The sequence below is a fragment of the Physeter macrocephalus genome, chromosome 18, assembly GCF_002837175.3.
Source record: "Physeter macrocephalus isolate SW-GA chromosome 18, ASM283717v5, whole genome shotgun sequence".
Taxonomy (NCBI): domain Eukaryota; kingdom Metazoa; phylum Chordata; class Mammalia; order Artiodactyla; family Physeteridae; genus Physeter; species Physeter macrocephalus.
The window spans coordinates 92,147,896-92,174,545 of NC_041231.1; the positions used below are offsets into that span (position 1 = coordinate 92,147,896).

The following is a 26,650-nucleotide window of genomic DNA, read 5'->3' on the forward strand; positions in this document are numbered from 1 at the left end:
TGAAGCCCAAGCGCCTAGAGCCCGTGCTCCGCCAACAAGAGGAGCCACCGCAATGAGAAGCCCGCGCACCACAACGAGAAGCCCGCACACCGCAACAAAGAGTAGCCCCCGCTCACTGCAACTAGAGGAAGACCGCACGCAGCAACAAAGACCCAACACAGCCAAAAATTAATTAATTAAAAAAAAAAAAAAAAGAAACACAACTGTACAATGAATTTTCACTTGCTTCTATAGTCTCCACTTCAAAAAAGGGAAAGGAATTCCTAGCCAACTCTTTACATGATAGTTAGAAATTGAAAACAATCCAAATGTTTAACAATGCGCAATAACTATGTAAAGAAGGGAATGTAAACTTACCAACAGGCTACATAACCTCTAAAAATGATAACTACATGGACAACACTGAATCATGGAAATGTGTATTCAAAAGAACGATGTGAGAGAAATGACTACAAACTAATAGGTGTTCAGTTGTAAATTCAGAGAATTAACCTTCATTGTATTCTTTTTTTCTCCACAAAGTTCTTCCATGTCCATACATAAACCAACAAAAGGCAAGCAGATGAGTGAGCAACCTGTCAGGGAAGTTTGGGATGAAGCTTTCTATCTCTTGATAAATTCCTCTGCAGCTAGAAAGAGGAACAGGGGTTCACAAAATCAGTTTACTATTCATTTATTTCAAAGAGAATGATTAGAGCACTTAAATAGTCTAATAATTCCCTTAAAACTTTTGTTTCCAAGGCCCAGAGAAAATAATAGTTTGAATTCTTTTTGTTCGTCTCCATTTCATTGCTCATTACCTTCCTATCCCCAAATAAACAGACCAAAATCTCTATGTCTCCATACGGAGAAAGAAGACAGAGGGGTGGCCTGAAAGTTCTAGATGAAGAGCGATAACAAGAACGTTCATCCACCTTTGCATTTCTTTAAAACTTGCTTAAATTTATAATAAAAATAAACAAGCAAAACCAAGTCAACACAAAAAAACCAGAGCAGACAAGTACGCCTTTAAGAAAAACAAACTGAAAACATATAGAAAAGCATGTAGATAACAGCATGCTTAATCAGAAAAAGTGAGTCTGACTACTAATTACACTATTAAAAATACTATCTTAGTGCACGTTAATAATTCAAAAAGCAGAAAGAATTTTAGGGAAGAGAAGGGATGGGGTGACAAATTGTACACGTGACAATTAACGAGAGCCAACCTGAAAAGTGCATGAGATTGGAGGACATGTATTTTTAATAATAACCTGACCATTGGCATCATCTTATCTTTCCTACATTAATTTTCTCCGTTCTCTTGATTTCTTCAACTGCATTTAAAAAAAAAATACAACCTTACGTTTCTCTGTAAACTACTCAATTCCCGAGTACAGGTATAAACAGATAAATTCTGCTAATATATGTTAAAATTACATAGACTCACGTCACCTGTCAAACTGTTCCATACTTCATCTCAGAAAAAATTTACTTCTAATGTTGATAATTTTCATCGACTCATCTCTGAAGTTAATCCTCATTTCATAACAGTAAAGTAAAACCTAGCAGATACAAACATAATACGTATATCATATTATTTTGTTGGCCAAAATAGAACTGCCATGTCTTGTTATTTTACTATCTCTATTACATATGTATTTACAAATTAATATAAAAGGAAATGCCACACACTAAAATTCATGATACATTCTTCAAATGAGGACAGTTTCCTCTCATTTGAAGATATTATGTAAACCAAAAGAAAACAATCGTAACTTTCCTTTCCCATGTCATACTATGTGAGCAACTAATGCATCCCATTAAAGTGAATGACACAGAAAATGATGAAAGAGCCATGATGGATTTGTCCCCATTTTGCCATGGAAAAGCAAAATGGCTATGATCTATGGTAAAGGAAAATATATTGTGCCATTCTGTCTATTGCTTCTATTCTCATGAAAATTTGCACTCTGTTCTAAGATAAATGAAAACTAAACTGGAAAGTAAAATAAAAACCAAGGAAGTTTGTAGCCGACATTCTCTAGAAGACAAAATTCTAGTCATTAGAAAATGGACTCATTTACGATTGAGAAGCAAATCTCTTAAATGATTTGGGGACTTTCAAAATTGTAACAGGAAAGAGATAGGGTACAAAGTCTGATAAGGGTACGGAAGAAGAAAATCACTTGACTTTATGTACTTAAAGAGCTGGAGTTTTCTGGCTTTCCAAACCAAAAAGTAATTTCCAGAAAGAACACGAAGGCAATCCGTATCACAACACAGCCCTCAAGGTTTCCTGAGACTCAGTCAGGCACTAACAGGGGTGTGTGAGGTTACAGCCACCTTGGCTCACCCTCTGGGGTCCAGTTCCTCACAGTACCTCCCCATTAAACAAAAGTATCCTTTAATAGGACCTACTGAAACAAACATACCTAGATATAGACTTTAATCACCTCAGAGTAAACAAATTTAAACTGGTATCAAACCGGTAACAAGTTTCCATCTGTGTTTGTGTCTCAATTTCAAATTGCTACAACTTATTTTCAAAGGCAAATGGTAGAAAAACATTGAATTACAAATTGAGAAACATTTACCTTCAAACTTAAAAAAAAATCATATTAAAACAAACTGCTAATGTTTTGCCCATATTTATCCTCATGCTTTCAACCTTAGATCACTCTTCCAACCAGTATTTAACCTGAGTGATCTACTCAAAAGGTAACAAGGATGATTAATGCTGATGCAATGTAATTCCTGCCCTGCCCTAGCCTAAAATATATTGGACAGATATGAATCCCTACAAGAGTCAAGAAGTGCAATATAGATGTGGCATATGATAAAGTGAATACTAATGCACTTCTTATTAAACATCACCAACAAGAGTGATGATGAGTAGAAATGAACAGAAATCACACGAAGTGCACAATACACTGGCATCTCCCTCAGGCATGTAAGTGGCTGGATAACCAGTGATGGGCATGAGTGGTATGAAGAAGCCGAAGCCTGAGCAGATGAAAAGTCACAGAAAGAGCCTCATGGCCAGGCTGTGGAGGCAGCAGTGAAGAGGAGGAGGAGGGGTAACAGGACCAGAGGTCATCCCCTCCCTCCTCACACACAAAAGAAGCCTCCTTTACTGGTAATGGTTTACAGATAAGTCAGCTGACCCAAACTGGTGTTGGGTCTAAGTATGAGTCAAGCTCCCTTGACAACTTAAATCAACAGTTTGGGTGCAGTCAACCCGCCACTTACTGGAGTCCCCGCCACATCTATTGTTTGGAATTAGCTGAAACTGATTACATCTCCCAGGACTCTCTGGGCAGCAGCCAGGCCATGAGAGGTCTTGAAGATAATTTACCCCCCTCTCAGTAGCGTACAAAATTAACTCTTGGGCTGGCACAAACCTGTGCAGCAACTCAGGACAATACTTTTATTTATTTTAAAATAGTGGAAGAAGATAATGTTTTACACCATCCAGAGGTAAGAGAACTAATTCTGCTTTTAAATGCAACTAAATTTTGTACCTGGGAGCTTCAAAAAGGGGAGGCAGTGCTGGGAGTCTGGACTATTCCATATACTGGTATCTCTTCTAAAATGTGTTGGTGGGTCCATCAGAAAAACATACAACTTCTGAAATTTCTTTCTGAACAAAAATATCCTGCATATTGACTCTTCAGAGTTCCTAACCTATCCTCTGTTGTTTCTTCTTTTCTTTTAAGTCAGTAAAGACCCCAGGCAAATGCAAATTTTATTTAGGAAAGAAGTTTCCAGGCATTATCAAACCAACAACATTTCAACAGGAATGACTTTCTACAAAATTAACTACCAGTGAAGAGGACTGTGCGGTGTTCTGGGAAAGCAAAGGTTTACAATGAAGAGGAAAGACTGAAAGGCTTGGAGGACTGGCACAACTGAGGGTTGCATGAGGGTTGGAGTGAATGAAGGGAGAAAGGTCTCGAAATGGTGATGGGAACACTCTGGTCCTGGGGAAAAAAAATGTGACCCCAATTCACAGCACCATTCTTAGAGACATTAGTAGACCTTAATTAATATGTAGCTGTTGCATCTTCACCCTGTTTTCTCAATCTTTTGGATGAGTTCTACCAAATAAACTACATTTTTAACCTAAGGGGACATTTTCTAAAAACTTGCAGAAGAAAATAAAACAGAAAAGTGTTTTCAGTGAGTTCTTCTTCTTCCATACTGACCTTGTGTGTATCTTAGATTGCATAAGCCACGTACACTGGCTTCTACATAACATGTATCAATTATTTTTATTTTTAGGTATCACTTAACTACTGTTCTGTGTTGTGATTGTGCTGCTGTTTTTATTACTAGAAGAAAAGTAGCGGTGATCATTTAGTAAGTACAGACCAAGCACTGTCCTAAGTCTATTTCAATGCATATCATCTCATCTAAGTCTCACAACCTTAAAGAAAGGGTATTGTTATCCTCATTTTACAGATAAGAAAACCAAGGTCCAACAGGTTAGGTAACTGGGTCAATATGACAAAGACAGTCAGGATTTAAACCTAAGGCCTGTGCTCCAATATTCGGATTTTGACAACTCCCACAAAACATTCTTGCTCAGAATAAAAGTATGACAGCACCTCACTTGAATATCTCTACCAAAGTAGCGAGGTTCCTAAGATACTTAAGTTTAGCATTCTTTTTCTTTGGCTCTTTTTTTTTCTTTAAACATCATAATACCTGTGAATTTGCTCGATTTCCTTTATGTCAAAAACAGCAAAAGTGAGTTGAAGATATGGGGCTATCTCCAATACAACCAACTTATAGACTTCTGACAGTTTCAGAGAATGAGCTTTTCACGGCAGTCAGGTGGTGCCACAGAAAACCAAAGATTGACTTGGCCATTAAATATATGTAAAATGGAAAAACAAAGAGACAAACAAAACCCCAAAACTTCTCTGGGCTTTGGTTGAAAACAAGGAAAGACAGACTGATTTCTAAGCTGCCTTCTAATTCCACATGTTCATGATCATATTAATTAAACTGGCAAAAACCACATATCTTTTCCTTTAATTTTTTTTTGGGGGGGGGGAGTAAAGAATAAGAGAAAAAGAAAAAAAAAAGAAAGAGAAAGAAACATTTGTTTCTAATGAGGTTAGCTCCATAGCTTCTAAAACTTCTAAACAATATCATTTAGGATACTGGTGTTAACGAAGCATTTTTATTTTAGAGATAAAATATTTGGGGGGTAAAGAAGGACAGAGAAAATGGCCACTGTATAAATAAAATGCTTTGAAAAAAGGTAAAATGGTAAAAAAAAAAAAAATTAAGCTAGAAGCAACTTTTAAGATTCTTTCCTCAACGCTAGTTGAAATAAGTAAATTAAATAGCCATATTGTTATTTAGCATCTCCTAGTGGCCTGCCAGTATATGAAACATTTTGAAAGACAGGCTTAAATAGGTTATATTTTGCCTATTGCTGTATGGATAGTGATTCCTATGTACATCCAATTAATTAAGAAAAAAATTTTTAAAAGATCACCATAATGCACGCTGCACAAGACAGCAGTTGACCATGTACAACAGCTGAAGCATGGGCTATCTACTGCTACAACTGAGTGACTTCTGAGGCTTCTGGCAAAGGTATTATTTAAATTTCCTATATCTAATGATAGCCTAAGCCACTAATATTTATGCCATCTAGCCTCCAGTTTGTTTTTTTAATGCAAAACAAAACTCCTTTAGAAACTCTAATTCTGTCCACCTGACACAGCAGTAGAAAGAATACCACATGGGATCTTAATTGGGAAAAAAATAATAACACATCCACAGTATTGCAACAAATGGGTACCTGAAGAAATAGTTTCTCCTAAAACTGAGAGAGAGAGAAAAGAAAAGGAATAACTCAGTGATGAGGACAATAGAAACCACTTAGTTAAAAACCAAAACCAAAACCAAACAAACACTGAACGAATGAGACATATGACAGATGACAAAGCAACAGAGATAAAATAAGGTAGTCCAGGTAGAACCTCCCTTTTGCCACTAAGAAAACACACCTAGTTTACATATGGATGTAACTTCATTTAAATAACCTGTGAGGGAATGTAGAACAAAAAGAATTCACTTCCTACCTTCACAAAGGACACCCTTACCACAATAAGGAACAAAAAGTAATAATAATGTACAAACTTGTATTATTCAATTTTAGGCTATTAAAGGTTTGCTTGACCTAAGAGTACATCCTTATCAAAAACACTCAATGTCATAATATTTGCAAAAGGGTAGACAATCGTTCTATTTTATACCTAAGTATAACTTCTATTACTTAGATAGAAGCTTATTCCAATATTTTAATAACATTTTTATAAGAATACATTCCATTAAGGTGACACGAAGTAAACAGACATAATCAAAAATTGCAACATATACATATTTATATTTTAAGGATCAACTTTGGTTTCAGCATTTTGTTTTAGGTAATTAGGACCAAATTAGTTCATTTGGAATCAGTGTTTCTTTATTTTTTCTCAGCAGCTCTTATAGCAAAAAAACAGAAATATAAAACCCTGTCTTGAAACATACCGTGTGGACCAAACAGAGCCTGTCTGCATATACTTGCCTACATTGTTAGATTTATTTCCCTTGGCTTGATATTATTTCTAGAAAAATAATCTTGAGCTCTATATTTAGCTGTCTAAGTAAGAAGTCCTACTAATCCACACCTATCTTAAGCAGTGAATATTCTAGCAATTTGTTTGAAGAAGGCGTAAATTCTCTCTGCCCTTTCTACTGGTGCACCAAATACTGCAATGGCTTGCCCAAGGGAGACTGTACAGAGAAAGCAGAGACTCCTGTTTGACCCCTGCTGGCAATCAATTTATGGCCTCAAGCACAGAGCCTGATAGCCTTTGCAATTCTATATTAGCTTTTGTAACTCTTGATATTATTCTCATTCATATAAATGTCAAATTCCTATTGGTAACCTGAACTAAAAGTGTTCACAATCTCAGTCTACACCCTTCAGAACACCTCAGAATGGAGGAATTAAATTAAATTTTATATATTTTAAATTAAACACCCAAGAAAGGGAATTAAGAAGAACAGTTTTTGCTGCTAAACATAGAATACCATGCTGTGTGAAGGTTGATCACTTAAGAAATACAAAACAGTCTGGAAGAGCCAGCTATCTTACAATAACAATAATGAAATCACTGTCTTTCAGTGAAAGGGGTCAGCAGTGAAGAATGAGACAAAGCGGAGCTAGGAAGGGAACTGACTTTCCAAAAGGCTATTTTCTATAGGATACAATTATTTTTCCTTAAAACATGGTGCATGTCGGCATGAGGCTGCTAATAGTAGGCTGTATGCACTGAATCAAAGCATAAAGACAGTCATTTCACCCTTTCTCGAGTCCTGGTGCATTCAGGTGATGATGAAAGAGGCGGTGGGCTGCATTACAGGGCCTCTGACCCACCTGACTTGGGACAAGTATTCTGCCTCAGCCAGCAAAGCCTTTGCTGTCCTTCCTGTAGGCTTTTCTACTACAGGATTCGAAATCTCCACATCCTACAACACAAATCAGTCCTATGACAGCAACAACAGAAATCCTTCATTCAACAAAGATATAATGGGTTTATGTTTTAGGCACTGTAGTAGGTGCTGGAGATACATTCATGAAGTTGTACGGGGTTGGGGGAGTGTCTGGGGGGGGAGGAAACATGCACAAGCACAGAACAATGTGGGAAAGCCTCATAATGGAGATAAACTGTAAGGAGATTATGCAGGTAAAATACTTCGCAGCATTCCTGGCAGTACACGTCAGTAAGTGGTAGACGATATAACGACTACTGCTGCTGTTTCCTGTACTGAAGGTGATGCGGAGCTACGGAAGAATTTTGCTTAAAAGAATACAAGGTCTATATTTTAGGAAGAACATTCTGGCAATGAACTGAAGGGTGGATTGAAGGGAGTGAGCCTGGAAGGGATTTAGGAGGCGACACAATTCACAGAACTTCCCCAATGAGGGTAGTGAGAGTGGGTGGGGATAAAGGGTCAGATAAAGGGTACCACACAGGTCGTGTGGGCGATCAAACTCAGGGGACCCGGTGGCAGATTAGATTGGGTGGAAAAAGGAGAGAGGAAAGTCCACAAAAACTGTGCTTCTCACTTGGAGGGATGGATAGGGGGGCCTTTTACTAAGGTAAAGAGAATGGCAGGAAGAGAAAGTGTGAAAGGGGGGGGACTGAGAGCTTGAGGGACACCCAAGTGGAGCCCTCTCATTGAAAAGCGTTCTGATAGACAGATGCACAGGCGTGAAGGTGGGGGGAAGGGCGGGGCGAGGACTGCCGGAGACTGAACCCGATTCACGGAGGAGGGAGTTGGCCAACGCTGGCCAACGTAAGAGAGAGGAAAATTAAGGATGAAAGACGACTGCCTGCTGGAGTCCGCAACGAGGAATTTAACGAGAGTAGACCTACTGAAGGAGAGTGGGCAGAAACCAGACCCCAGAGGATCAAGGAGTGGATGGAAGATGGGGGAGGGGTGGCAGGCCGCAGGGTGGTCGTTCTTCAGAGAAAGTGGCCCGTGGGGAGGAACGAGGGCACAGGAAATTGCAGGTTCCACAAGGGGTTTCTGGAGAACAGGAGTAACTGGAAAGGAGAAAAGGCTAAAACTCATCAGGAGAAAGCTAAGAAAAGGGGGGAAAACGATACAAACCTTCAGTGAGACCGGAATTTTAAATAATTTAGCTCATCCTTTTTATTTTACAGAAGTGGAAACTGAGGGAACGCTACCTTACATTCTGCCATTACCATAAGAGGCAGCAGCCAGATCTCAATTGCCTCCAATAAGTCAAAATAAAAATATCTTAATAAGTGAAAACTAGGGTTGCCGCTATACATTTAAAGTAAGAATTGCCTCTACTAATTCACAACAAAAATAATATCTTAACAAAGGATTAATACATGACCACGTTGTATTATTCTCTTTATATTCTCCAGGTTTCAAGAATCTTTAAATTAAAAAAAAAATTCTTACTTATTCAATCTCAGCTCTCTTTTAGGAAGATAACCGACAGAAAAAATACCTTGAAAGGCTTCAACAAATTTATATGTTTCAATATGAATGTCACCGGGGACAGGAGAACATAGTTTCTATACTGTATAGAATAAAGACCAGGCTTTGAATTGCAGATCCATCACAAATGTACCTTCTCTGATCTTCAGTTTTTCAACCTAAAGCATGTGAATAGCACCATAAACTTGCAGGGTTATTGCGAGAATTGAATGAAATCATGAATTTAAAAGCACCTAACAGCTATAAAAGCTACTCTCCTTAGAGCAGTGCTTCTTGAACTATTTGTGGAGAATAGCCGGTTTTCTTTTCAATTCATTATGGACTGATACATTTCTAAAAACACAACTAAGGTGAATTACTAGAAAATATATCATAAATTTGATGACTTGGGAATGTTAAATTACCAGAAAATCTAAGCGCTCACTTTCAATTTCAGTAATCTTGTACCTCAAACACAAAGAGGTTGCAAACGGGCACTGGTCTATGAGCCAATTTTTGAGCAGTACTTATTCAGAGCATAGCACGTGCGATAGTACAGCACAATAGTTCAAAAGCACTAGCTCTGGTACCAGGCAACCAGGGTTCAAAGTCTTCTCCATCACCTACTAGCTATGTAACTTCAAGTTCTCTGTGCTTTGGTTTCTTCATCTCTAAAATGTGATTGTCAAAAATACGTGTTTCACGGGGTTGTGGTAAGAATTAAATGAGTTCATATATATAAACCAATCTGAAGAGTGACTGGGACGTTTTTAAGTGCTCAATAAGTATTAGAAATTAATATAATTATTCAGTGAGTAATATCCAGAGAAAAAGTCATGATGTAATGTTTTTACGCAAATGCTGTTTTTTTACTTGTTTGTTTCTGTTGCTGTTTTATTTGGGGAAAAAAATGGAGATTTATTTTAGCTTACAGAAAGGGAAAACATACATCTTTTATGCATGAAAATATTGCTTGAAAATGTATTAAATTTAATAGTTTTTTTTTAAAGCTTCCTATGTACCAGGATTCTTAATGTTGTAGAATTTCCCATCAAATTTAGTCTCTTTTATCTCTATAAGAAAAAATTCAGGGAATTACACTATAAAAGTTAAGATGAATTCTTGACTTTTTTATAAGTAGAAAAACACTCTTCAAAATTTAATTATATCATGATTCTTGAAAGCACAAAGTATTTAAAAGGGAAAAAAAAGAATTAACAGTTGAAAGAGTTAGAGCAAACTAGACAATGAAATATTTTTTCAAGGAAAAACTCAAAGAATAATACTTTTTCCAACGATACAATTAAAACATTGAATCACAATAAATTAGGGAAAAGTATATGAGAAAGAGGCATTACTGGACATTTGAATTAAAACAGTATTTTCGAAAAGGTGTTTGATGCTTGGTCTTATTTACATAGTTAGACTAAAAACAACTTGCTCTAAATAATAATTAAGGGAAAAGAAATCTCTTCACTTTAAAGGCTATTAACAAGAAACCACTGATTTCATTGATCAAAATAGATTCGTTTATAAGGAAGAAATTCCTTTAGGAATCTAAGACACCTAAAATAAATAAAGTAAATGCACATCATGCAAGTAACCTCACACAAATGGAGAGGAAATACTGGGGTGGAAATAAGCTTGCCCCAACAAATAAAAGAAAAATGTGATTTTCTCCTCTCCGTCTCTTCTGTTCTAACATGAAAGTATTTAGTAATTCTGGTAGAATGCCAACTGCAGTATACTGTCATCTTGAATTGGAGATGGTAGCAGGAGAAATACACTTAAGGCTTTTGCATTTACTTTTTGATCTAGTGTGATAGACAGAATTGCTAATGTATACAAAAAGGACATCTAGGACAAGAAAAATTGAGATAACACTGATCTTTGATATTAGAAAAAAAACGAAGACGTTAAATGTCTTTAAGTCTTCAAGTCTTAAATGGCATTTTCTGATCATCACTCAAACTAGACAACTGATAATATGCCAAAATATTGTTTAGTTTGTGAGGTGGTCTCAGTATATGTACATTTAAAAAATGAAACCACCAACCCCACCAGCAACAATAAAAAACGAAGAATATCAACTGGTTCATGTGCAAAAGAAGGTATGATACCCAAGAAAAAATAATTAGATGCTTAGAATTATGATTACAAATTCAACTCTTTTTAGGGGCAGTTATCAAACTTTAACATGAGAACTTTTTAAAAAGTACATGTAGTGACAGAGATTTCTGGTGACCCCTCCGTATCCATTCCCGCCATCTTCCACAGAAATAGATTATTAGCTAGACACATGGATGCCTGGAAGCAACTATTACTTCCCATCTTCCCTTGCAGCTAGGGATGGCCATGTTCTAATCACTAAGATGTAAGTTTAAGTGTCCTGTACAACTTCCAAGAATGTAACTTTTAAGGAAAGGAGGGGTACACCCTTCTTCAATTCTTTCTCCTTTTTGTTGGCTGGAATGCAGACTTGATGGATGGATTTAAGCAGTCATCATGAACCATGATACAGAAACTCAGGCTGAGGAGAGCTGAGCAACAAGACAGAATCCTGAGTCCTTGCTGCTGTGGACCATCCCACCAGCACAAGATTACTACCTCCTAAATTTTTTCTTTAAATGCGAGAGGGCAATACACAACTATCTTCTTTGAGATATTATTTTATGTTTTTGCTAATTCACAGCCAAAACCAATCCTATCTAAAGTGGAGTGCTACATGTGATAGAACCTAAAAGTATGGCATTAGTTTAGTTGGGCAGCAGGTAGAAAGAACCCATGTTGCAGGCTGGAAAGCTAATTAAAGTTATATGTTTGCAAAATATTTGGTCAAATTGTCACCCGCTGAACCTTGGAAGACAGACCAAATGTTAACTAAGTCTGCAGCAGCAGAAGTGCAACAAATGATTCAGAACCTTAAATATGAGCTGGCTCCCCCTTACTGCTCTTAGCAACAAGGAACACAGATTAGGACTGGCCAGCTACAAGCTGAGATTTAAGAAAACAGCTTTTCTAAGAAAATCTCTGTTTATGAATTACAGTCTAATTTGACTGAGAATTCTGTGATTTTGAGGTTTGCAGGTTTGCAAAAGCCAAGCAAAGCAATCACAAGCACTGGCTACAATACCATGGAAGATAGAATTGGTGCCCCATCAAACAGTGGCCCAGTTTTCTGTCAGTGATGGGATTAAGAGTGTTTCAGATGGTCTGAAAAGAGTCATCAGTAAGTTCAGAGGCAGGAGATAAACAGAGGCCAGAGGTCAATAAATAAGAGAGTCTTCAGGTTCAAAACTATGCCCAGACATGACTTTCGACTATACTTGTTCATGGAACTGACAAGAAACAAATAGACTGAAAGCATATACTAAATTTTTTAGGGAACTGGGCTGCCAATGATACACCAGGATGATCTGCATATCATGTACAGCTCTTAAAGCAATTTCCATGTCTCTAATCAGCACCAGAAGAAAGCAGGCATGGAAGTGTTACAACCCAGGCAGAAGATCAGACTCCCTAATGCCTTTCACAGATATGGCTGTGAAGGTCAATCAACTAGGGAGTTTCTCTCAGAGAAGGAAATCAGGGCTCATCAGATGGGATAACTGAAGGATGTCCTTCAGTGCTCGGGCAGAAAACCTTCATGATGTCTACCAAGCAGGGTTTGTTAATACCCATCGAATAGCAGCTGATATGTGTTTCACATTCTCCCATTTCTCAAATGGGAATTTTAAAAGTTATAATCATCTTATTTTTACTCCATTTTAAATGGGGAATTTATTGGGTTGCCCTTTAGTTTATAGCCATCAGTCCACAGAAAGCCACATCTGGACCTTCTAAAAAGGGGAGCGCATCAACCATAGATCTTGGTACAGTAGGACAGGGTAACTAGACAGGGCTTGGGTTATCTCTCGTAGACAAAGGGTTATCTCTCGTAGACAAAGGATTAGTTCCATATGTAGCAAGAAGAGTGATCAAATGTGAAACACTGAGACACAGACTACTAGTTGCTCCCCACTATCTCACTTACTCTTATTTCCAACGGAGCCCTTTGTTTACAAACGGGAACAAGGCAACTCAAAATAAAAATTACACTGCTTAGCCTTTCTTTCTGCCAAGTGCAAACACGTGACTAAGTTCTGACCAATTGGATATAATCAAAATAACATGTGTGACTTTCAGAAAGCACTTAAAGGGAAGGAACACATACTCTTCTTTGCCTCTCACTTTCCTACAGACTAGAATGCAAATCTGATGGCTGGAGTTCAAGCAGCCATGTTGGACCATGAGATGAAAGCTTTAGCCTGCCTGCATCCCTGATATGCCGGAGCCTTATAAAGCCCTACTGCCTAGTCTGGACTTCATTTGCGTGACTGAAAAATAAACTTCTACTTTCTTTATGCCATTACTTTTTTTCTGTCACTCGCAGACAAACTGAACTTCGACTTTTATATACATAAATATACTTGTGTGTGTGTAAGCTAGTCAAAGCCTTTCTCAATAGTAGGTTTTATGATATCATAAAGAAACTCAAACCTACAAAGTGTAATTGTCTAAGGAAAAGAGGTTGGTTTTCACGTAAGACCTGTAATTCAGTATTTCTTTCTTATTCATTATATAAATAAACATTTATATTCGTCCCCAGCCGCCATATCAGAACTAACGTTAGTTTCACTATACTTACCAAACACTGTAGTTACAAGTATTTACATAATATTTTATCCATGATTTAAGAATGTCAGTCCCTAAAAGACAGTTATCAAGTTTTACTGTGTTCACATTCTACACCTAACAAGTGCCTAACATATATTCTATAACCAATTAATAATAGTTGAATAAATGCAAGACTCTGGCTCCTTTGAAATTAATTCACCGTGATGTTTTCTGGTCTTATTTCCAGAATTTAAATTGGTCGGATTTTAATAATCCGAGATTCAAACTTTAAAAACAATTGTGGCTTACATTATCTAGTCTTTTCCCCATTGTTTGCTGCTGACTTAGTTTTGGCACCTTTTGAACAGTGCTGCAAAGGCTAGTAGAACAGTCAAAATTACATGCACTATACACGCTCTCTTGATTTGTTGTTGTTTCTGTTAAGAATGGAAGGTCCTGGATAGAATAATGAGGACTCGGTGAATGTCCATCAGAGGATGATGACAAGGATGAGAAAGGGGAGGCAAGAGTGACCAATGACTGGTTCTCTCTCCTTATGCAGCAGCAAGTGAGAAAATGATCAGTGCTGAGAACTGCAGCTGTTTACGAGCAGGAGTTTGAGCTGTACATTTAATATACTTGGCTCTAGGGAAAAGGATAACTAGGAGGTAGAAATGAGGACTTACAAAGTTTTTACAACAAGCAGGTGATGCAGGATGATAACTCTGCAACACATAACCACTAGTACAGCATTTTATTTACTTATATACACACTTCATGAAGAACGTACGGCTTATAGTTAAAGACGTGGTTACAGGTAAGCCCCTCATTACTTCTATTTGTAGGTTTCCTCCACGTGGTCACATTCAACTTATCACCCCCTTAACCCAGGGACTCCACCTGGATGGGGAGCAAAAGCTAAAAAGGGCATACTGACTATAGAAAGAGGTATTAAATTTTTAAGAGAAAGCTTGCAAAATTTTAAAATTTCTCTTTAAAAGTATAGTACAATTTTTAATTGGAAAATTATCATTATCCCTAATGTTTCTAAAAATTATCCTACCTGAAAAAGCTAGATGCCATGATAGCAACAAATAAAGTCTGGAGGATCACTGGCTGGAGCCTGAGTCTGAATCTGCCAGTTACTAGCACAGTAACTTGGGGCAAGTCTCTTAACTATGTGCCTTAATTTCCTCACCTGTAGAATGGGGGTAATAATATTTCCTATCTCATGTGTGCCACGGTGAAAATTACATGAGTTAACCCCTATAATTTGCACATTACTTTCGACACATTATATGCTCAATAAATGTTGTCTGATAAGTATTGTTAGCTATTAGCCAGCAGGGGTCCACAGAACACTGAATCTCTAAGAAAGCAGAGTACTATGTTCCACTAAAGGGAATATATCAGTTTCTCTGCAAACATCAGGGGATTTTCTTGCCCATGAAAAGAGAACTTTAATTAAAGCAGACTGAGAACTACTACTCTAAGCCTTAACGTTATTGGTTCCAGAGTAAGTGCCATTCTTCAACAAATACACATGACCCTGCTTCTTGTTCTTGGGCCCCTGGTTGCCATGTACACAGTGCAACCATATGGAGGTCAAGGGGGACAAACCAAGCACTGTGCTAGGAACCGAGGATGCGGCCATCAACCACGGACCAGAAGGACTTGTTCTCATATTAGCCATGACTACAACTCAGTAGCTTCTGAACACTTCCAGTATTTGGTAAAGAAAGTAATCTAACAATACTTTTTATTTTCCCATATAACCCAGAGCACCTAGCCCCACGTCTGCTTACAGGAGGCAACTCCAGTTGGCGTTTGACCCTTACCATTTTCATTTCCCTAGAACTGCAACGTCCCTTGGCTTCCACGGTGTTATTTCCTTCTGGGTCTCCTCCTACACTGGCTTGATTGTGCCTTTTCAGCCTCTGTCACAGGATCCTTTTTCCTTTTCCACCACTCAAGTATTGATGTTCCCTGGACTTCTGTTCTTGGCCTGTTTTCTTTCTTTTGGATGATCTCATCACCCACAGCTTCGTCTACTCCTCAAATGCTGATGACTGCCAAGTATTTCTCTCCAGACCCTCATCTCCCTCCTGGGCTCTTGACCCATATTTTCTATAGCCTGCAGGAGCAGTTCTGGATTGCATACAAAGGCCTTTCAGATTCAATATGCCTAAAACCAAAAGCCATTATTCTTTCCACCCAAATTCCTCCTTCTTCTCATTTCCTTATCTTGGTTAAATACATCTTCTTCTACTACGTCTTGAGATGAGATACCAAGGAGCCATCCTTGACACTCATGCCTACCTTCCTCATCTTCCCATCTGAGCACACACTGTAAATTTTTATCTTCTCAGTATCTGTTGAGTCCACCTTATTGTCTCCATCCCTAGAGCAACATGCCTTAGATTAGAACAATAGAGTACTGGCTCAGCAATAACACGGCCTGAGTTTTCATCAAGGTTCTGTCACTAACTGCATGACCATGGGGAAATTACTTAACATCTTTGGGCCTTAAAAATTAAATAAGCTAATATACGCAATGCCTTCATAGCAGTATTTGGCACAAAAGTAAAACTCAAAAATATTAGTTATTGGTTTTATTACTGTTAGCATGTTAAGTAGTATTATTGATATTGTTAGTGTTCCATTCGCTGGGCACAAAACAGATAAATGAAAAAGTGAATCATTTAATTAACAGGTATTATTAGAATGGGCTGGAAGATTGTTACACAGTAGAAACTGAGGATCTATTCCTATTATGCATTAAGTCGCCATGGGATTTCAACAAGTCTTTTAAACCATGTGAACCCTGACCTTCACTCTATAAAGTGCAGATTAAAAATATCTAACCTAGATACTTGCCAAGGCTTTTGTGACAACATCCTGACAATATGTGAGCCCTGTGGAATAAAAGAAGCACTCTGAAAGGAAAAATGCTTACTATTCGAATCTGACTTGACAGACTCTAATGTTTACAACAAAACGTTGAGGTAGAGAAAACATACAAAGGATTAAGGGAAGGGGGCGTCTCAGTTCCTAAAAGGAATAACACAATCATATTACAAAAGGAGGTGGAAAGAGGTGAGGGGTGACGAGAATTCTCTCTGAACCAAGCTAGAAGGACAACAGAAAGCTAAATCAAGAGAAAATTTAATTACCTTCAAACCAATTAATCATATTTGGGGTAATCCCCCAATAATACGGTATTTAGCACATGATGTCAAAATCTTCCAAATATAAATATAACACCATGTTCAAAAAGAAAAAAGTAAATGATTTTCTACTAGATAACTGTTCCAATGATATGTATTCATTCTCTTGAAAAAGTTTAAAAGTAGCAAGGGAGAGAAGGGAAAAGAACAGAACTTCACTACCTCAGAAAGAAATATGACAAAAGATAAAAGCGCGAACAAGACCCTAGGTACTCCCAAAATAACAACCTAGTTAAAGGTATTAAGAATGATGAAAAAGAGCCAGAAAACATCTTTGAGGGAAGTGTTTTGCCTAAATTATTTTGGAGGTGGTTATTCGGCAAACAGAAACACATCTGGGAATGCAACTGGAAGAAAATTAAATTATTGAATCCTTGTTGAATCATTCTTTTTCCTTTTTTTTTTTTTTTTTGCAATTTTCTTTTCTTCTATTCTGACAAATATTGCTGTTTACGTTTCCAAGCCACTAGGAGTAAAACTAGACAGAGGGGGAAAATAAACAGAATAAAATACAAGTTTAATGTAATTTGCCTTATATCAGATTGTGCTCCAGTATGGATACACAGATGACAGGGACTAATGAAAGGAAGAAAAAGAACTCAGGATACTCATGAGTGAGCACAACTTTTTTGCAGATAGATTGGAAAAGTAGGGAATAGGACAGGCTGGATGATATAACTGTGACTCAGAGAAAGCATCCTGCCAGATTGACCCCAGCTTCATGCCCTTGTGCCCCTTCACTGTCTGAGCATACAGTGGAGAGGTCAGAGGACAGAACTTTCTCTGCAAAGCTGCCACTTCCCCTCTAGTTTGCTTTCCCCACAAAAAGATTCCCCTTTACCCCTGAGTACTCATTAGTTATTGGTTGTGGCATTTCACTTGGAAATCTCTGGGTATAGTAAACTTAGGGGTGTGTGAATGGATATCACAGGGCTAAAAGGATTAGTATGGGAAACAAGACAAATTAATCCAGAAGTACACAGTACGCTGACGAATGATAATGGTAAATTCTGAGATAGATAATACCATGGAATTAAAAGTCAACACAAAGACGATAACAGTACGGTGCAAGTTACTTTAGATCCATGCAACTTGTAAGTGAAAACAAACTGGTCATTAATTCATTCGAATTTTATTTACTGAGTGAGGGAGAAGAACCTTGTCTCCCAAGTTTAAAGTCTAGTTAACATAAATCAAAAGGCCACTGGACTTTAAACAAAATAATCTGTGTAAATGGTTAGGTCTTTTAATTCATAAACCATTTCATTTCTGTTTTTTTTTTGCCTCTCCCGCCGCGGAGCACAGGCTCTGGACGCGCAGGCCCAGTGGCCATGGCCCACGGGCCTAGCCGCTCCGCGGCACGTGGGATTCCCCCCGGACCAGGGCACGAACCCGTGTCCCCTGCATCGGCAGGCGGACTCTCAACCACTGCGCCACCAGGGAAGCCCCATTTCATTACTTAAAACATATCTATCAATAGGACATTCTTGCCTATTTCTTTCACACTTTCATGTGTGAATTTGAGGACTAAGCGATTCTTTTACTTAGCATTAGAACATATTCTTGAGAAAACAACTCTGCATATTGTCATTTTAAAAAAATATATGTGAATATACAGTTCATGTTGGGGAGTGACTGTGTAAATTCAACGCTGCTCAAATGGGGTAGGACCCAATTAAAGTTTATGTCCAAGGCCCCAGGGTCCTGGGAACCCTAATTACATCCTTGCCATATATCACAGTGAAAAATCCTCTCATTGAGAAGTCAGTCTTTAAAATTACACGAGAAAATAAAAATAAGTGATTCAAGTTTTCTACTTTTTAAAATCCCAGTATTACGTTAAAAAGACAACAGAGAAGCCAGTAAAGTGACAGGTAATAAAAACAGTAAAATTTATGAGGTATTTATTAAAAATTATAAAAACCCAAAACTCTCTCAAACCAGAATCGCATCTCTTGCTTTGTTCCATGTAGTTTTCTTCCATATCCCTATAAATCCCATTACATAGTTCAAGAAATCATCTTATCCATTTAAATAAAAACATCAAAGGACTTAGTTAATTTTCCAACAGGATTAATAAATTTGAATAGAATAATGTCAGTCATATGATTGTCTGCTCATGACCAGCGGTTTTAAATTAGTATATTAAGTAATTCAGGCACTCTTCTTTGCAAAGGTTGCCTGATTTAGTACATTCCCATATGCCTCCACAAGTGCTAACACTACCAGGTTATCTTCAATCCAGCTGCCATTACGGGAGTAGCTGCCAACTTTCAACCAACTGAAGAGAATAATGAATCTGCTTCAAGTTGGCTCACATGTAAACTTCTACTGCTCCCAGCTAAAACAGGGGCCAACTTCAACTGTAAAGAAAGTTAATTAAAAAGATTTCACCTCCACTGTTTGAGAAACATGGCACCACAAATACCGCTGCACTAACAGCTTAAAAGCACGCAGCTTTATGTAAAATCCCATAGTGTGGATTTCAGTCTTAAATGCTGTAGGTTGTTTTAAAGACTGGATTTTTTTAGGAAACAGATCAGGAAATGCCTCGTCCCTAAATTCATAACATGCATATTTGAGAAGCCTCAAACTGCTGGAGAAAAAAAATAAATAAATGAGACTCTTGTTTGTTAAAGGTTCAGTACAAAAAAGACTTCAAAGGCTTCAAGGGGAAAAAAGATGCAAATGAAAAGGGCCACATTTATACTCCTTCTAAAACACAGAAGGAGTGAGCACCAGACACATCATTTTAAGTGAGAGCCACTGTATGAATTTAGTGTTAGGCATAAACTAGCGCAACGTGGTAACATCAGACCCTCTTTCTAAGAAGGACAATACTGCATTACATTTTAATAAACACTGAACAAAACAATTTTATGCTGCATCAGTTATCCAGACTAGTGGCTCTATAGAAACCCCTGAAACTTTGGTGTTTCCAAGAGTCATGAATCTATTTGGCATAAAAAGCTATGCTAGTTTTTATAAGGAAAAGTAAGCAAATGTCAGAGCTCTTAGAGTGCTTAAAATATTTCATTTATTTCTAAATGTCCATCATAGTTGGAAATTATTCACTGGATAGATGAACTTCCCTGAGAGGACAGGAAAACTTTTCCACTAAAGAGTAAAGTTAGATTATAGAGTCCTCCCAAGATTGAGGCTATCCTATTCTGTACAAGCAACAGGATAGATGGGACAAAACATACAATTTTTTGGGTCTGATGAACTGTCTAAAACTATATATAGTACAGAGTTAACTTTTAAAAAATCACCTGGAGATGCTAACTGGCTAGACCCATATTCTCCAATCCCAGTGAGTCACAGCACTTGAAACTGAAATTGTGGATGGATGGGTGGGATAGGTTGTCTTCTCCAGGCATCTCTAACTGCCTCTCCAGGGATCTCTGATATTTCCAGTGCTGGAAATACTGGAGATCCTTAGGTAGGTTCTGGAGTCTTCCACACAGTTGGGATAGTTCTAGAAAAGTCACATGGATGCCACAGTGTAATTCAGAATCCAAAGAAAGAATAATGAGCTTCGTACTATTTTCTAATACTTTGGTGGGATCATCTTTTGACCCCTATTTAGCTCATGGATGCTGTTGAAACTGTTCAAAATGCAACAGATTTAAAAGGTCCATCTCTGGAGTAACACAAAAGGCTAAAACTTGTTGGGAAATTGTTTCCCAGTTAAGTAGCCATATTAATTCCCCAAACAACTGAGTCAGCACTCACCCAAATGGAGGTAAAAGGAGGTGCTGATTCCTTAACCTCACTGAATCACATTAACACAACTATCTGGAAAGTGTTCTAGTCCATTCTGCACAACAGGCTGCATGTCTACGCTCGGCAAAATCTTGTGCAACAGGTAGGGACTGTGTGCATTATTTGCTACTGCTCTAGTAAGCAGAAGGCAAGAAATTTCACAGGTGTAACCAATTATTTGCCATTCTGAAAACATGCTATTCACCAGCACCAGCGTGCCCAAAAGGACTCTCTTACATGAGACAAGTTTACCTATAATAAGCCAGAATAAATGCAAAGGAGGGATACAGGCCAACAACAGACATCTCATGTAAAAATCCTTATTCTTTAGCCTTGCTCTCAGTTCTGTTCAAGATCAGGAAGTATTAGAGATCCATCATTATTCTGTTTTCAACTTTGAAAGTTGTATATACTTAACGATTATAATTATGAAATCTTAGAATAAATATACTTTCTATTCACTGATTTGAATATTCGAACAATTAGCTGTATTTGCTTGAATGCACACCAAGTGTCTTTATTTCTGGTGGTTAGGATAATCAAGAAATGCCTAGAGGTGAAAAAAAAAAATTAGACACACAAAGGGAAGATGAGGAAGGAAGGAGAAAGTAAACAGAAGAAGAAAAAGATTTTTAAAAGATCTGTATGTAGTCAGGATAAGTGACTAATTGAAGGTGGAAAAAAGAATTGCTTACAATTTGTATAAAGCAATCATACACACGTAGTACTTGGTACAAAGGTACATAATTATAAACAAGAAGATGGAAATAAAGAGTTGTATTTTAATTTAGAAAAACAACAGAGGAAAAGATTATGGGAAAAAATTATGGAAAGTAGAAAGACCCAGGCCACAAATATGCCAAGATAAATGACATAGCCCCAGCGGGGAGAACAGTGCCCCAGACGAGAACATTCTGTATGACCTTGGCCAGCACTATTTCCTGCCTTTTATAATCACAGAAGGCATTCAACGTTTGGTGATGAAGAGAAGTAAGATTGTGAAGAATATAATTATGGGCTGCAAGTGTTTTCTGTGGAAGCAAAATTATCATTCATGTCTGAGATTGTGTAAATGTGCCTTAATTTTGGTCAATGGCAATTTGAACTTTAAAAAAACAGAATCCCAAAATCTCCTTATAAATCCCATTCTGCAAGAAAACCACAAGGATAAGTGTATAAAAGCAAAGACATTCCCAGATACTCTTCAAAAAATGGTATCTCATAGAAAATTATCTCTTTTGTCATGACATGATTTGACCTACCTCCACGTCAAAATCAGTTGACAACTTCAAAAAGCCACATTAAAGGAGATTTAAGCAGAGCAAAGCTAAAGCAGTTTTCATCTACGAGGTCAGGTACAGAAATGATCACAATGCACATTACCTGAGGAAGACTGGCAACCTTACACAAATTAATGGGGTGCGATGCACAGAGGGAAGGTGGATAAAACTGAGGGGCCAGAAGAAACCACATCAAGGGTGTCTAAGGAAAACTTAAAGGCTTTGAAAGCTTCGAAAGTCTCACCTCTCTCTGGTGCCTTTAATTGTGGCTACCATAAGTGCATTTTTGCCACATGCTTTTAAAAGAAAAGAGGAGATGGTTATCTTCTTAAATGCTAACAGACTTACTTGTCTTTCAGAAAATCCACTACTCTTTTGAAGTCAGCCACGCAGTATTCTCTTTTCATTTCCATGAGCACAGTGTCAGAGGCAGACTGGACTGGTATGTGCAGAAAGGCATAGACTCGGGGGTGATTAAGGATTTTTGCCATTTCCTTGAAAAAGATGGAAGGAGAAAACAATCACTTTAACAAATCAGAGAATGGTTTCCCTCAGATCAATTCTCACACTTATTTTTGAGTATCTACTATGCAAAAGGCAGAGTATCAAACAATGAAGTCAGCCAGTTCACCAATGGTCACCTACTGCTACCTACCTTTAAGCTGCAGCGTTCCAAAGAAGAGAAATAAGGAAAGAGCAGAAAGAAGAATCTGTCTTGCAAAGTTAAAGAGGGCAAGTTTAAGTGAAACAAATTAGGAAATTCAGAGATTGTTCTAAATTCCTCCAAGGATACAAAGTGGGTAGAAAAAAGAGTGGTAAAAGGAAAATGGTGGTAAGGAAACCATTTATGTGAGCAAAAAAGAAAAATGTGACTAATTTATGGCCCATCAATGGGTTGGGGGAGAAGAAGGAAGGAGAAAAAGAGGGGGAGGGGAAAAGGGGGGAGAAGAGAGAGAACACTAAAGGTCCAATAGAGATAAAAATGTCAAGAAAGGAACTGCTCTTTAATAACTTGCATGTGTCCAGTGATTTTTAGTTTTCAAAGTACTGTACCATACTTTCACAAAGTACTGTATCATACTTTCACATCTGTCATCTCATTTTATCATTAGAACAGTATTTTGAGGGATCTTATGGAGTCAAAGAGCCACCTCATTCCATACAGTCACCTCTCTTGGCTATTCAGGGCTCAGTCATGCATATGTATCACCCATACTCTTCATTCCTTCATTTTCTTTCCACTGACTATAATATTAGTATTTTTACCAAAGTGGAAGAAAAGAGTGACAAACTCAAACTAACCATCTTCTTAGGAGCAGCTTAGTTGGTTTAAAAAATCCTTCTAAGAGATTCAAATAACCAAATGATACTACTCATGGATATCCTTTATTGACCTTCTCTTCCAGGAATTAATAGGGATATACCTTGCTATATACAGATTACTAAATTGGAACTGAAGTTCAACAATTTCTTATTTAGCAGCAAAATAACTGGCTAACACATCATCTGAAGATTTCCTTCATGAAACTGTTGTATTTCTTGGCTGGGTATTTAGTTAGAAGGCTCTTCATCTCCTTACTCAACACCTTCCATGTATAATAAGGCTGTGGGATGCAGGGCAACATTTATCACTACCTACTCTACAAAAAATAGGTTGTCCTTCTGCTAGATTCTCTGTCTTTCAGGTTTTTCACACTTGAAAATCAAGATTCTTGATTTTTGTGAGAAAAACAAATTATACAAAAATCTCTGTTTTCTAAAGGCACAGGACTCAGCTTTAGCTAACTTTCAACATACATACTGTGGTAAAAAAAAATGACACCTTAACAAATAACACAATTTGTGAAATGAAATTTTACTCTCAAACTCTGTGCCTTGGTTTTCTCATCTGGAGAATGAAGATAGGGGTAATACCCACCTCACTGGGCTACCAGGCCGCTGTAAAAATGAAATAAGATAATCCAGTATTTGCTTATATGTTGGCTCTCAATACATAAATTATCTAACATTCTTCTTCCTTGGAGAGTATTTAAAGTTCATGGTAACACGTTTTCATACACATGAATGGGAATTTATCAATAAACAGAATAGCTTTTCAACAAGGCAGTTTCCTTACCTAGCAAGTGAAGGAGAGATAACTTGTACTGACTTGCAAAATCTAAATTTGAACAGGGTTCTCAGTAAACATGACCCAGGGACAGAAAGGGTGCAGTTTCTGTTGGAAACACTCAGGGTGGCCTTCTCCTATAAACAGCATACTGCACTAGATGAAGCATTGCCCTATTATAGCATGACAATTTTCAAACTAAAATGTTAATAGCAAACAAGTAGGATAAATTTGGTGGTTTTTTTTCCCCTTTGGCTCTCAAAATAAGATTTCCCGCTAGTAATTATCTTCAGCTTCGTACTACAGACTTTGCAACTTTGTAATAGTAGGCACCAGAACACAAAATAAAAACAAACTTGCCCCTTATTTAAAGTCTGTATTTCTTCTACAAAAAGAATCACGACTTAACATAGATTAATGTACCCCAAAGAGACAAAGTACATATTTTTTCTTTTGTTTTTCCTTTTATCCCTCTTCTCACTCAGCACTGCTGGTTAAGAGTAACCTTTGGGCTACTTCCCCTTTCAAAATTCTTCTCTATTATTAAGGTTCAGCTTAGAGTTACAGATTCTCTGGTGCAAGAGATGACTTCCTTCTCTGTGATTCCTCAGCAACCTGCTCCTGCTGTTACCCAAATACCTCCTTGGTTCGACTTTGCAACATGGGTCATGCATCTCCAGATGGAAGGTGGACAAGGGCTGTGATTAAGTTTTACTCCTCTCTGAATGTCTACAATGGCTAGTAGGACTGTGCTGAGTACACCGCCAAACATATAAACGTAGATCTGAGTCAAAACTACATCAAGATACAAAGAGAGAGGAGGGAGGAGGAAGACGGCGGAAGAGTAAGACGCGGAGATCACCTTCCTCCCCACAGATACACCAGAAATACATCTACACGTGGAACTGCTCCTATAGAACACCCACTGAACGCTGGCAGAAGACCTCAGACCTCCCAAAAGGCAAGAAACTCCCCACGTACCTGGGTAGGGAAAAAGAAAAAAGAAAAAACAGAGACAAAAGAATAGGGACCGGACCTGCATCAGTGGGAAGGAGCCGTGAAGGAGGAAAGGTTTCCACACACTAGAAGCCCCTTCGCGGGCGGAGACTGCGGGTGGCGGAGGGGGGAGCTTCGGAGCCGCGGAGGACAAAGCGGAGAGAATCCCGCGCAGAGGATCGGTGCCGACCGGCACTCACCAGCCCGAGAGGCTTGTCTGCTCGCCCGCCGGGGCGGGCGGGGCCTGGGAGCTGAGGCTCAGGCATCGGTCGGATCCCAGGGAGAGGACTGGGGTTGACTGCGTGAACACAGCCTGAAGGGGGCGAGTGCGCCACGGCTGGCTGGGAGGGAGTCCGGGAGAAGTCTGGAGCTGCCGAAGAGACAAGGGACCTCCCCGCCCGGGAGCCTGTGCAGCCCGCCACCGCCAGGGTCCCGGGATCCAGGGAAAACTTCCCCTGGGAGAACGCACGGCGCCTCAGGCTGGTGCAACGTCACGCCGGCCTTTGCCGCCGCAGGCTCGCCCCCATCCGTACCCCTCCCTCCCCCGGGCCTGAGTGAGCCAGAGCCCCCGAAGCAGCTGCTCCTTTAACCCCGTCCTATCTGAGCGGGAACAGACGCCCTCAGGCGACCTACACGCAGAGGCGGGTCCAGATCCAAAGTTGAACCCCGGCATCTGTGCGAGCAAAGAAGAGAAAGGGACATTTCTCCCAGCAGCCTCAGGGGCAGCGGATTACATCTCCACCATAAACTTGATGTACCCTGCATCTGTGGAATACCTGAATAGACAACGAATCAGCCCAAAATGAGGAGGTGGACTTTTGAGAGCAAGATATATTACTTTTTCCCCTTCTCCTCTTTTTGTGACTGTGTATGTGTATGCTTCTGTGTGAGATTATGTCTGTATAGCTTTGCTTTCACCATTTGTCCTAGGGCTCTGTCCGTCCGTTTTTTTTTTTCTTTTTTTATTACTTAAAAAAATTATTTTTCTTAATAATTATTTACATTTTATTTTAGTAACTTAATTTCTTTTTTTTTTTTTTTTTTTGTGGTACGCGGGCCTCTCACTGTTGTGGCCTCTCCCGTTGCGGAGCACAGGCTCCGGACGCGCTGGCTCAGCGGCCATGGCTCACGGGCCCAGGCGCTCCGCGGCATGTGGGATCTTCCCGGACCGGGGCACGAACCCGTGTCCCCTGCATCAGCAGGCGGACTCTCAACCACTGCGCCACCAGGGAAGCCCAACTTAATTTCTTTTAATCTTTATTTTATTTTATCTTCTTTCTTCCTCCCTCCCTCCCTCCCTCTCTCTCTTTCTTTCTTTCTACTTTTTCTCCCTTTTATTCTCAGCTGTGTGCAGGACAGGCTCTTGGTGCTCCAGCCAGGAATCAGGGCTGTGCCACTGAGGTGGGAGAGCCAAGTTCAGCCATTGGTCCACAAGAGACCTCCCAGCTCCACGTAATATGAAACAGCAAAAATCTCCCAGAGATCCCCATCTCAACGCCAAGACCCAGCTTCACTCAACGACCAGCATGCTACAGTGCTGGACACCCTATGCCAAACAACTAGCAAGACAGGAAGCAGCCCCATCCATTAGCAGAGGGGGTGCCTTAAAATCA

General features: G+C 38.8%; 1 protein-coding gene across 10 annotated transcripts in view; it reads right to left on the reverse strand.

Moving 5' to 3' along the window:
- Window positions 1-26,650, reverse strand: part of CDKAL1 (CDK5 regulatory subunit associated protein 1 like 1) — a 678,378-nt gene that overhangs the window by 221,666 nt on the left and 430,062 nt on the right. For all 10 annotated transcript variants that reach the window (XM_024121827.3, XM_024121823.3, XM_028479372.2 and 7 more), the window contains one exon: window positions 22,283-22,428. In XM_024121827.3, the coding sequence (XP_023977595.1) occupies window positions 22,283-22,428 (146 nt within the window). The remainder of the gene's footprint in view (window positions 1-22,282; window positions 22,429-26,650) is intronic.